Raw genomic sequence first — 12,273 nt, 5'->3', positions numbered from 1 at the left:
TTTTTATTATAATGTAAGAAAATTGATTAGATCGTTGATGTTGATCGTCATTAAAAGAAAAATTAATAATATTAACCTAATAAAATGGTTTGTTGCATTTAAACTTTTTGTCTCTTGTTTATTTTTTTCGTGTTCGTCAAGAATCATTGTCTTAAAATTATTTGTGATAAGTTTTGATTAAGTTATTAGTTCAATGGTACAAATACTCAAATTATCTATTAAATTTTTATCATGTATAACGACTATTTTCAATGCTTTTTTCCAGAACTTAGCCAAATCGCTTTGTCCAGCAGTCCTTTGACCTTATCGAAGACTCTGGCTACCAGCATCCAGATAAGTTGTCAACTTGCTGACTTAGATTTTGAATGATTAATTCGGTTTTTCTTAATTTTATTAATACATAAATTGTAGATTTTAATTTATTGATTTCTGCTCTTCAAATTAAATCTAAATTAAGACTCGCTGAAACCGATGTATCCTCATTATCCACCATGATCAGGTTAACCGTAAATTGGCCAAAACTTGAAACAAATTGTGGTTCTATTGGAAGTGAATTAAATTTAACCAAATTCCACGACTTATTGGTAATCTTGACGATTGCTGGCTCACCGGCTGCAACTCAAATCGTCACTGAATCACTTTTATACGATCCTGCTGGTACTTCAGCCATTCTAAGTCGAGTTGACCATCCATCTGATGAGCTAATACAAAGTCTAATCAAACAATTTCTCAAAACAACAACCACGTCATCAATTCATTCAAAATGGTAAAGGCTCAAAATAGCGAAATTAAAAGAGCGAAAAACAAATAAGTGAAGGTCACAAGCGCGAAAGTCAAAGTAGCGAATTTAAATTAACCAACTTACCATCTAAAAAAATTATTGATTCAGTGAAAAATATGATAAATTGCTAATAATCAACCATTTTGAGCTGATTTTTTAAGGTTTTGAATTTCTTGGTTAATAATAATTTACAATTAAATGTTTTCATCAACTAGAAATTAATTAATCAGGAAAAACTCTGAATTATGGGTTGTACATGATAAGGATCATCTTGAGAAATTTTTTCGCTATCTTTACTCTCGCTCTTTTGATTTCGCTATTGTGACTTTCGCTTATATGTCCTTCGCTCAAATGAGCCCAAATCATTCTAATCTGATGTTGAATATTTTCCGTCTCTTAACTTAATATTTTTGTTTCATTTTCTAAAAAGGGTCAACACGCATCAACATTTAACGATTATTAGATTGGGCACGAAAAGTCATTTAACAAAATTATCGATTAGAATAAAAAAACTTGAAAAGTTCTAAGAATTATTTGATTTCTTCGCTATATTCTACTAGATCTTATTTGTCATTACATTGTTTAATGTCAATTTTCAGTATTGTAAAATTTAAGTTCATATTTCCTATCGTGAACTTTGGGTAAGTAATGAATAATTCTCTAATTAAAGTTCTGTTCAAACTTGGGGAAGGAACGACCAAGGATAAACTCAATCTTATCTTCAGATCTATCTTATCTTAGCCTCACGTCCAGCACCATTGAATACGTGGTTAATATCACGGAAAGAAAGCAAGTGTATCGCAAATATAAATACTTGTTATCGTTTCGCAAACGAATCAACGGGCTTAGAAAACCCACTGGTTCCTATCGATAATGGGATACTCACTGAATATATCGATGAAACGGCTAATCAATCAATGATTTCACTCTTTGCAGAAAACGATTACGTTGTGCAGTATTACAAGTAGTGTTGTTTGAGAAGTCAGAAATTTCTCGCTCGATCCATCGAGAAAATATCGAACCATTTATCGAGAAATATCGATATTTTCTTCTCTTTCTTTTTCACTTTCTTTTTTAGCGCTTTTTTTGAAAAACAAAACATAAAAATCGAAGTGTAAGTTCCTCCCCTTTACTCTTTCTTTTTTCTCTTTCTTTTACCCCTCGATTAATCAGAACACTTCTCGATATTTCTCCTCAAAAATCTCGAGAAATATCGATTCTCGATTATTCTCGCAACAACACTAATTACAAGTACTTTTGTCGGAATCTTTATATCAGAAATTATGAATTTCTTAAAAATGGACGAAACGATTTCCTGTTTCATTCTAGTAAAGTTCGCTATTTTGAGAAAACGGGTTCATTCTTTTACCATACGAATATTGATCGAAATAAGAAACGATTGATTATTCGAGGTTCGTATTCGTATTTTGAACATAGTCTTGGTGGCATCGCGTCAATAAAAGCTTTAGAAACTTACTAAAGTCTCATCTCGAGTATTCTCTTTCCTGGATGTTGGTTCTACGAGGAATTAAGCCCTAAAGCCGAAGGCTCTTACAGACCAATTACTTATTCTAATTTTACTGATCTAATTAACCTTTACTTATTACTTTGTGCGTTATAATCATATTATTTCTGTTCGAAGCTTTTCTCATCAAATTTAAATCTTGAGATAAACATCATTATAAATCGAAAAATAAAAATATTTAATCAACCTATTCCCTAATAACATAATTTTCTGTAGTATTGCTTAATTTAATCGAAAATAAAGCTCCGAGATAAAGTTTAGTATTAATTGAGTCGTATTTGTTTCTTATCTCCAGACCAAAAGTGATATAAATCAATAGAGTAACGGTGTCATTAAAGCTCCTTCTCCTTGTTGGATGCTAGTAAAAAAATATAAAACCATTTCATATCTTGTTCATTTCTCAGGCTACTCTAATTTTCGAGAACCATAGGTTCTACAAAAAAATTCATTTGTAATTTGAAAAACATTTTCGGACTCGGCATAAGAAGTGTTTCTCTGGGTAGAATATCAATTAATTTGCATTTAAGTGGTGGCACTTTCTGCGATGAATATTTACTTAAAATTGATCAATTTGACTTTCAACGTAATTAAATCAGCTGTGTAAAAGTTTTCACAGTTTAAATAACGAATGACTTTTTCTAGATACAATTAGAACGGAAGATAATTTAAGCAAACTGTTTGAATAATTCTCTAATTGATCCAAATCAATCAACACTTTATTCATTAAATATTGATCTAGTTAATGATCATCTAATTCAAAATTAACTTTTTCTATTTATTCAAATGAGTTTACAATAAACAAAATGTAAATTAATCGCAAACAAATTTTCGCGCTTATTGATTTAATTGTGACTAATTTTTACAGCTGGTTAGAGTAACAATCAACATTAACTAATTGGAATAACCTTAATCACAATTTTGTATAAATGATCGTCAGCCAAGAATCAGCTTCAATCAATTTTTCCGTCGGCTTTCAGGAGCTGCATTAACTGTAAGGCTAGTGAGTTGTTCATTTGGTAATCATTATTACAGTCGTTCAAGTTCAATATGAACCCTTTAAAGAGACACTGAAATGGCTTAAAGATCAAATGAAACGGATTAGCGACTAAAAAGATTAAGAATATTTTTTAAAATTCAAGTGAAACGTTTTAAAGGTGATCAGAAACAATTTAAAAAGTATTTCATTTTCAGTTCATTCAAATACATTGAAAACCTTCAATTCATGATGATTTGACCACCACAACATTTTTAGATTCATCTAATCATGTTAACAAAGCATTTGCGACAGTCAAATTTCAATTAATTGTAAGAGGTGATTTTCATTGATTGTATTTTATATATTATTATATTTTTCGCGTTCGTCAAGAATCATTGTCTTAAAATTATTCGTGATAAGTTTTGAAGAAGTTCAATGCTAAAATTACTCAAATTATTTATTATAACTTTTAACTATGCAATTCCTATCTAACCCATTGTTAAAAATCTCATAGAGATAAGTGATGAGATAAGATCTCAGATACCATATAATATCACATCATATCATTTCTTTTTTCCAGAACTTAGCCAAATCGCTTTGTTCAGCATAATCTTTACCCAAAATTTGAGTATTAAATTGAGCTATGCTACAGTGAATTATGTTATCAAGGTTGGTTAAATATTTTATTTTGCGATGTAAGGGTGTAACGGATAACAATTAAAAAATCGGAGCTAGTGATGCAGCTTAATCTTAACTAAAAATGAAGATAAGGTTGACAAAAATGCAAAGATTAAGATAACATCCGTTAAAATCCGTAACACCCTTTATAATGATGTTTATCTCTATCTTAAGATTTACATTTGATGAGAAAAACTTCAAACAGAAATGAGATGATTGTAGAGACACAAAGTAATAAGTAAAGGTTGATTAGATCTGTAAAATTAGAATACGTGATTGGACTGTAAGAGCCTTCAGCTTTAGGGCTTAATTCTTCGTAGAATTGACATCCAGGAAATAAAATACTCGAGCTGTGACTATAGTAAGTTTTCCTCGCTTTTATTGCTGCCACATTACTAAAACCATGTTCAATATGTGAATATGAAGCTCTGTAAATCCATCGTTTCTTATTGCGATCAATATTCGTATGGTAAAAGTATGAACCTGTTTTCTCAAAATAGCGAACTTTACTAGAATGAAACAGAAAATCATTTCGTCCATTTTTGAGATACTTATAATTTCTCATATAAAGATGCTGACAAAAGAACTTATAAAACCATTCAACGTTATCGATTTCGCCAAAGAGTGAAATCATAAATTCATAACCCGTAGCATCCAAATAGTTAACGAGCAATTGATATTCAATAGGAATTAGTGGGTTTCCTAAGCCCATAGATTCATTTGCAAAACGATAACAAGTATCTTCATCTGCCGTGCACTTTATTTCTTTCCGTGAAGTTAAATCAGACCACGTATTCAAAGGTGCTGGACGTGAGGCTATCGAGTATTGTGTTGTAAATGATGTCGAAAATAAATGTAATATGTAATCAACTGAGAAAGAGCAGGTTAAAAATAAGAATAACCCGAATTTACCTTTGATGCTGGTCAACAGAAACTTCATGATCGAAGGTCGATAAAAGGTTGAATTGGTCTGACCAGTACTTCTGATATTAGATCGAGCAAAATATAATATCAAAGCAAGAACTGTTAACATGATGATGAAGATACGAACCGAGTCATCAATTATCTCAAGTGATGATAATATTCCTTTGTTAATTAGACCAGTGGATGAGTTTGGATAAATGTTCATGAAGACACAACTGTCAGCGCCAATCACTGGCCCGACTGATACATTTACCTCTGTACCGTCCAGAAAATGTAAATATTTAGCCGGATAAAGTAAATCAGCTTCACCTGATCTGAAGAACGAAATAACATCGGCCTCACTACCAAAAAATTCAGCGACTGTTATAGGAATATTACCTAGCTGATTTCTGAAGATGAGCTTGAGTTCATCCTCGGACTTTCCTTTCCCAAGTTGAAACAGAACTTTAATAAAAGAATTATTCATTACTTATCCAAAGCTCACAATAAGAAATATGAACTAATATTTTACGATATTAAGAAAATTACATCAAATGAAAAGCGGGGGAATCAAATAAATTTGATAATTTTTCAAGTTATCTTGATTCAAATCGATAATTCTATTAATCTAAATGACTTTTCCGTTGCTAATATAATAATCATTAAATGTATGCGCGTGTTGACCCTTTTTAGAAAATGAAACTAAGATATTGAGTTAGAAATCGAAAATATTCGAAACGGAGAAATCAGATTAAAATAGGTGATTTACAGTCAAATCACTTTGAATTCATACACTCAAAAGATTTAATTCATCTTTCAGAGAAAACAAAAAGTCTTTCACTTTGGGGCGAGATTAAGATAATCCTCATTCGGATTGAATTCATCGGTAAAGGGTCAAAACAGCAAAAGTCGAAACAGCAAAAGTCAAATGAGCAAAAATTAAATCAATTAAATTAAACTATTTAGAACAATTAAATTTACTTATAAATTTCAATGGAAATTTTCGTTCATGATTTATTTTCTCTACTTTCTAATGATCTATTTTCTGAATCAATTTAGATCTAACTTTCGAACTGATCGAATTGCAATAATTTTCTCTCGTTTTTTATTTGATCAACATGAGTGATTCCTTTAAATACGTGAAATCTAATAAAGGTGGTAAATTGTTAATTTATGAAAACAATATTTATCGAAAGAGATCAACCTCAGGTGATTCCTCTTATTGGGTGTGTGTGAATGAAAACTGTAAGGGCAAAATTAATCTACTTTTTGGTGATTTAAAATCAAAATCTGATCACAATCATGAACAAAATATTAAAAAAGTGATTGGAATTGAGCAAAAAAATGGTGCCAAGTCAATTGCAGGCCAATCAACATATTGTAACCTCAAATCAGTTTACAATGATGCAACTGAAAAAGTTTTATCATCTCTTCAGTTGCTAGCTGATGAAATTGCCAATGGATTAAAAACTTTTGATCAACTCAAAAAAACTATTGGCCGTGCTCGTTCTTCACGTTTTCCACCATTACCTCGAACTCGAGATGAAATATTCGTTCCGGAAAATCTCCAATCAAGTTCTACTGAAAAGTTTTATAAAATTTCTGATGGTGCTGATGATAAGATATTAGTTTTTGCCACCGACACTTTTCTCAAATACTTGTGTGAGGCAAATCATGTATACTCTGATGGAACTTTCAAGAGTGTCCCTCATCTATTCCACTCTACATGTAATGAAAAATGGAATCATGATTCCGGCCGTTTATGCGCTGATTCCCGATTCAACTATGCTAACATATACGCGACTATTTCGGATTATCCAAGACCTCTGAAGTGAGATAAATTTGACCTGGCAGCCAGAACAATTTACCACAGACTTTGAGTTATCCGCTATCAAGGCCATCAATCTAATTTTCCCGTTTTGTCAACTTAAATGTTGTTTATTCCATTTCAGTCAGAGTATTTGGAGGAATGTTGGCAAACACGGACTAGTACAAAGATACAAATCAGATGATAGTGATGTTAAAATGGCCGTTAAAAGAATCGCTGCCTTGCCGTTTCTAATTGTTGATGACATCGACGAAGTTTATGACCAGATCAAAGCTGAAGCACCTGCTGACGATAGTTTCAAAAACTTTTTGGACTATTTTGAACGAACCTATTTAATTAACGATGCTCGCTTTCCGAAAGAGATCTGGAACCACTTTGATGATCGTGATCCTAGAACAAATAACCATGTCGAAGGCTGGCATTCGGCTCTCAATAAAACCGTTGGCCGCCATCACGCGAATATCTACCAGTTTATCGAAACAATAATCAAGCATCAGAACAACTACGAAGTGCAAATTCTTATCGCTTCTAACGCACTAGCCCTCTGTAAAAGCTCTGTAAATCCATCGTTTCTTATTGCAATCAATATTCGTATGGTAAAAGTATGAACCCGCTTTCTCAAAATAGCGAACTTTACTAGAATGAAACAGGAAATCTTTTCGTCCATTTTTGAGAAATTTATAATTTCTAATATAGAGATGTTGACAAAAGAATTTAAAAAACAATTCAACATAATCGGTCTCACCAAAGAGTGAAATCATTGATTCTTTAGCTGTTTTATCCAAATATTTACCATTTGAAAAAATTGGTCGGATTTATGAAAGAGCTCAATGGGACTACTCCGATTAAATGTGGTTCCTTGTACATTCTCGAAGCAATTGGAAACCTTGGTGGTGAATCTTTTGATTGGCCTTTCAATTGGACAATGTTCATCGTCCGAATCAGCGACAATCGGAATTATTCATGGTCTTCGAAAGATGACCAATCAACCTCAAGTGCATGGCAGATGAAGATACTTGTTATCGTTTTACAAGTTAGATTGCTCATCGTACTTACAATTAAATTTATAATCAAGTTTTAAAATGAATTTGATTTACAAATAATTAACAACGATAAATAAAATTTGTTTATTTTCATGATAAACTGGATTTAATTTGAGTTTTCCAGGAATTTTGAAAGTTCAATCATAAATTAAGGTGGGATGAGATGATTTAAAAAAAGCAAATCATGATTAGTGAGATGAGAGTTAATTATTGTTGATGATCATGATTTAAATTATACATGAAATGATATCAAGACCAGTTAAACATGTTATCAATGTAACTTGTACATCGGCTAATCAAATTGTCGCAATTAATTTTGTTTATTTTTATTATTGTCGGAAGTTCTTGGCATTAAAATGTCAAATAACTTTTGTGGTTTATCTTTGATGAAACTTGCAAGTAAAGAGACTGTTGAGTTAATTGTTCCTGTTGATTCATTAATTGTGGTACCGCTGTAATTACCGGAAGGAGAGTCACCATTATTAACTAAGGGTAAATTGTTGTTAGTGTTAATTGCTTCGGGAATTAATTCAATACCAGTTGATACTGGTAATTTGTTTGCCTTTGAGGTAATTATTTTACTTTTAATTGAGTTCAATGGATTTAACTGTTTTTGACCTTTCATGGGAAACTGTTGACCATTTCCGTTTTCTGTTCCTGTCCGTCGGTGAATATAACCCGCTGGTGGACGAACGGCAACTTGATGAATTTCAGATGATGAAGTTATCATTGGACCAGGTCCAGTTATCTGATGAGGAGATGATGATGCACCTGAAAGATGATGAGGCTGATGTTGATGGTGACCAATTGATGGCTGAGATGATCGACCTGGTGGTGGCCAAATTGGATGTTCAGGTGGGAATCGGCCAACGGGTGGATCAGGAAGAGGTGGAACTGGAAGTGGGGAAATTGGTGATTCATAGAAGGCCAACATTACAATCGTACCGACGGAAAACGGTAAATTACAGTCTGTAATTAATTTAATTGGTCGATACATAATCAACATACATATATTATGTTCCATCTCAATACTTCTTAATACATTTGATGAGGAAAACTTCAAATAGAAATGAGATGATTGTAAAAATACAAAGTAATAAGTAAAGGTTAATTAGATCAGTAAAATTAGAATAAGTGATTGGACTGTAAGAGCCTTCGGCTCTTGTGCTTAATTCCTCGTAAGACCAACATCCGGGAAAGAGACTACCATTGATGGGACCAGAGTAAGTTTTTCTAGCATTTTTTGCTGCCATGACACCGAGACCATGTTCAATATGTGAATATGAAGCTCTGATAATCCATCGTTTCTTATTGCGATCAATATTCGTATGGTAAAAGTATGAACCTATTCTTTCAAAATAGCGAATTTTGCTAGAATGAAACAGAAAATCGTTTTGTCCATTTCTTAGAAGCTTATAATTTCTAACATGAAGCTGCTGACAAAAATACTTAAAAGTCGATTCAACGTTATCGCTTTCTCCAAAGAGTGAAATTATTGATTCATTAGCTGTTTTATCCAAATATTTTCCGAATAATCGATACTCGATAGGAATTAGTGGGTTTTTTAAGCCAAAAGATTCATTTGCAAAACGATAACAAGTATTTATACTTGCAGTACACTTGATTTTTTTCTGTGAAGTTAGATCAGACCACGTATTCAACGGTGCTGGACGTGAGGCTATCGAGTATTGTGTTGTGAAAGATGTCGAAAATAAATGTAATATGTAATGGACTGAGAAAGAGCAAGTTAAAAATAAGAATAACCCGAATGTACCTTTGATGCTGGTCAATAGAAACTTCATGATCGAAGGTCGATAAAAGGTTGATTTGGTTTGAACATTACTTTTGGCATTAGATCGAACACAATATAATATCAAAGCAAGAACTGTTAACATAATGATGAAGATACGAACTGTGTCATCAATTATCTCAAGTGATGATAATATTCCTTTATTAATTACTCTAGGTGACAAGTTTGGGTATATGTTCATGAAGGTACAACTGTCACCATCAACCACAGGCCCAACGGATACATTTACCTCTGTACCGTCCAGAGCATGTAAATATTTACCCGGATAAAGAAGATCAACTTCACCTGATCTGACAAATGAAATAGCATCGACTTCACTCCCCGAAAATTCAACAAACGTCACGGGTATATTACCGAGCTGATTTCTGAAGATGAGCTTGAGTTCATCCTCGGGCTTTCCTTTTAGAAGTTTTAACAGAACTTTAATAAGAGAATTATTCATTACGTATCCAAAGTTCACGAGAAATATCAACGAAAATTTTACGAAACTAAGAAAACAAAATCATAACGACAAATAGAAAAGATTGAATAGAATATGACAAACGAAAAAATCAAATTATTTTGACAATTTCTCAGTTCTTTTCATTCTATCGATAATTGTATTAAATGACTTTTCCTTTGCCAATATAGACATCATTAGAGGTTGACGCGTGTTGACCCTTTTTAGAAAATGAAACAAATATATTCAATCAATAGATTGTAAATATTCTACTTGAAGAAATTGTGGCACTAAATTAGAATGTGAGTGGTATGTAGTTTGAAAACTGAAATTTAGAGATAAGAAAAGGTAAAAGGTTAACTTATCTTTTTTACCTCTGTCTTTGTTTATCGGTATGATATTATGTAGGGTAGAAATTCTGACTCCCTCAGCTTTTCTCTGCCTATTCTTTAAGAATATCTCCCGAATAGATTTTCAATCTATTCTTTTTAATAATTAACTTTCATTAATTTCATTTGATTTTCAATCTTTATAATTATGTAAACCTCTTTCATTTATCTTCATTTGATTTAATTAATCATTTTATCTATGCTTCTAAAAGCTACTTTTTGTAAACCTTTGATACATCTTTAAGATGATCTTATGGTCAATATTTAATCTTTCTTTTGATAAGAACCATTGTGTTCAGTTACCAAGGTAACCACAGTTATCATTAATCTTTAATCTTTACGATTAGTTAACTTTTTACTTTCATTAGATTAACATCTATGTTTTAAAGTTCTCTTTTCATTACAATAAAATTCAGTTTTATTCTTGATGAATAATTGTAATCTCTTTGTTAACTCAGTTAAGTCGAAGACTTTCATCTTTAAGTTCATTTAATTCAGTTAATTAGTTACACCTAACACGAGTCAAATCCTAGATCGAATTTTAATATCAAGTGAAGGTGATAGCTTCTTCTCTTTCGGTTTCAACCTTCCGTTGTATTATCGTTCAGAGTCTCTCTTTCGAAAGTCTCGGGATAGAGCTCCTTTCTTCTTTATATTTTAAATATAAGACCCGTTCTTATATAAATTCCTTCATATTTGGCGACCCAGGCAGGATTTGCCTAGTGTTCTTGGTGTGATTAACTCTAACTATACTTTCGTATATTGTGAATCGATAAATTATTTATCTCTTCTTATATTTGGCGTGAAAGTGCTTTGTTCATGATGCCGCGAGGAAAAGCTAGAGTTGTTACACAGAAGAAAACCGTTAATCTTTCAGAGATACCAAATGAATTGGATCATCTTCCAATTGGTGAAAGAAATAAACCCATTGCTGAAATTTCCATAGCATCTGCGGAACTTTGTTTAGGCTTTTGGAAAGTCGTTGTTCCTGTTTCAACTTTCGTCGATAAGAAATTCAGAGAGGCCGTAAGGAATAATTTATATTTGGATTCCATTGAAATATCGGAAGATGATATGGACGAAATTGTGTTAAGTGAAGTGGTGGACAAAGTCCCACCCTTCTGGTTAACCAAATTAAGAGAATTGAAACTCTCAGAAAATGAGATTCATTCTATTTTAAGAGAGTCTGGAAGGACCCTCGATGCTTTCATGGCGTTAGAAGCAGCCGATATTCAAGGTTTGTCTTTAGGACAAGGTAGCAAGAAGTTGCTCATTCAATTACTCCAGGAAATGAAAGCAAGTGATGAAGATGACCAGCCTGAATCTCATGAAGATGAAAGGCCAGAGGTGAGTACTGTTGTTGAAACAGTTACTGTCCCTCAAAGGAAACACGTTCTTGTTCCCTGTTGTCGCCCCGAGCGTAAGCTCAAACATGGTTTACCTAATACTTTAGGTAACCAACCTTTACGAATTATGCTACAAGATCCATCGATTCCTGTCTTTAAGAAAGGAGATGATCCTCATGAGTGGGTAACTCAAGCAGAAGGCTTTTGGATTTGGAACCTGTAGAGGATGAGATTAGACTTCGTTGTCTAAAAGAGGATTTGCTCATCAAATTCTACATTTCTGAAATGGTGGATAAAACATCCAAGACTATCGAGAGTATCTGATGGCTCTAAAGGAAAGGTTCAAGGACCCTTCAAGATCCAATGCTCTTCATAAGCTGATGTCTTATCAATATAAGTTTGAATGTCCCCCTGAAGATTTCATATCTAAAATGCGTGAATTGGTTTATAAAAGCCAAGGTAATGTTTCTAAAGAAACTTTTTTAATTTTTGTCTTGAATCATTTACCAGACAATATAAAACAAAAAGTTTTTCATCAAAGAGCTAACAAAAGCT

General features: G+C 32.5%; 1 protein-coding gene across 1 annotated transcript; it reads right to left on the bottom strand.

The window, feature by feature from the left end:
* Nucleotides 1–8,034: 8,034 nt before the first annotated feature.
* On the bottom strand, nt 8,035–8,731 carry LOC128387016 (uncharacterized). Its single transcript, XM_053346152.1, has one exon. The coding sequence runs from the start codon at nt 8,729–8,731 to the stop codon at nt 8,045–8,047; it is 687 nt and encodes a 228-aa protein (XP_053202127.1). The 3' UTR covers nt 8,035–8,044.
* Nucleotides 8,732–12,273: the final 3,542 nt, after the last annotated feature.

The sequence above is a fragment of the Panonychus citri genome, unplaced genomic scaffold, assembly GCF_014898815.1.
Source record: "Panonychus citri isolate SS breed McGregor unplaced genomic scaffold, ASM1489881v1 Contig00077, whole genome shotgun sequence".
Classification (NCBI taxonomy): Eukaryota; Metazoa; Arthropoda; class Arachnida; order Trombidiformes; family Tetranychidae; genus Panonychus; species Panonychus citri.
Note: the sequence above shows the minus strand (reverse complement) of the source record. Positions and strands in the feature narration are given on the sequence as shown.

Excerpts from the sequence above, each read along its gene's own strand:
- LOC128387016 (XM_053346152.1), bottom strand. The coding sequence starts at position 8,731 with ATGTATCGACCAATTAAATTAATTACAGACTGTAATTTACCGTTTTCC.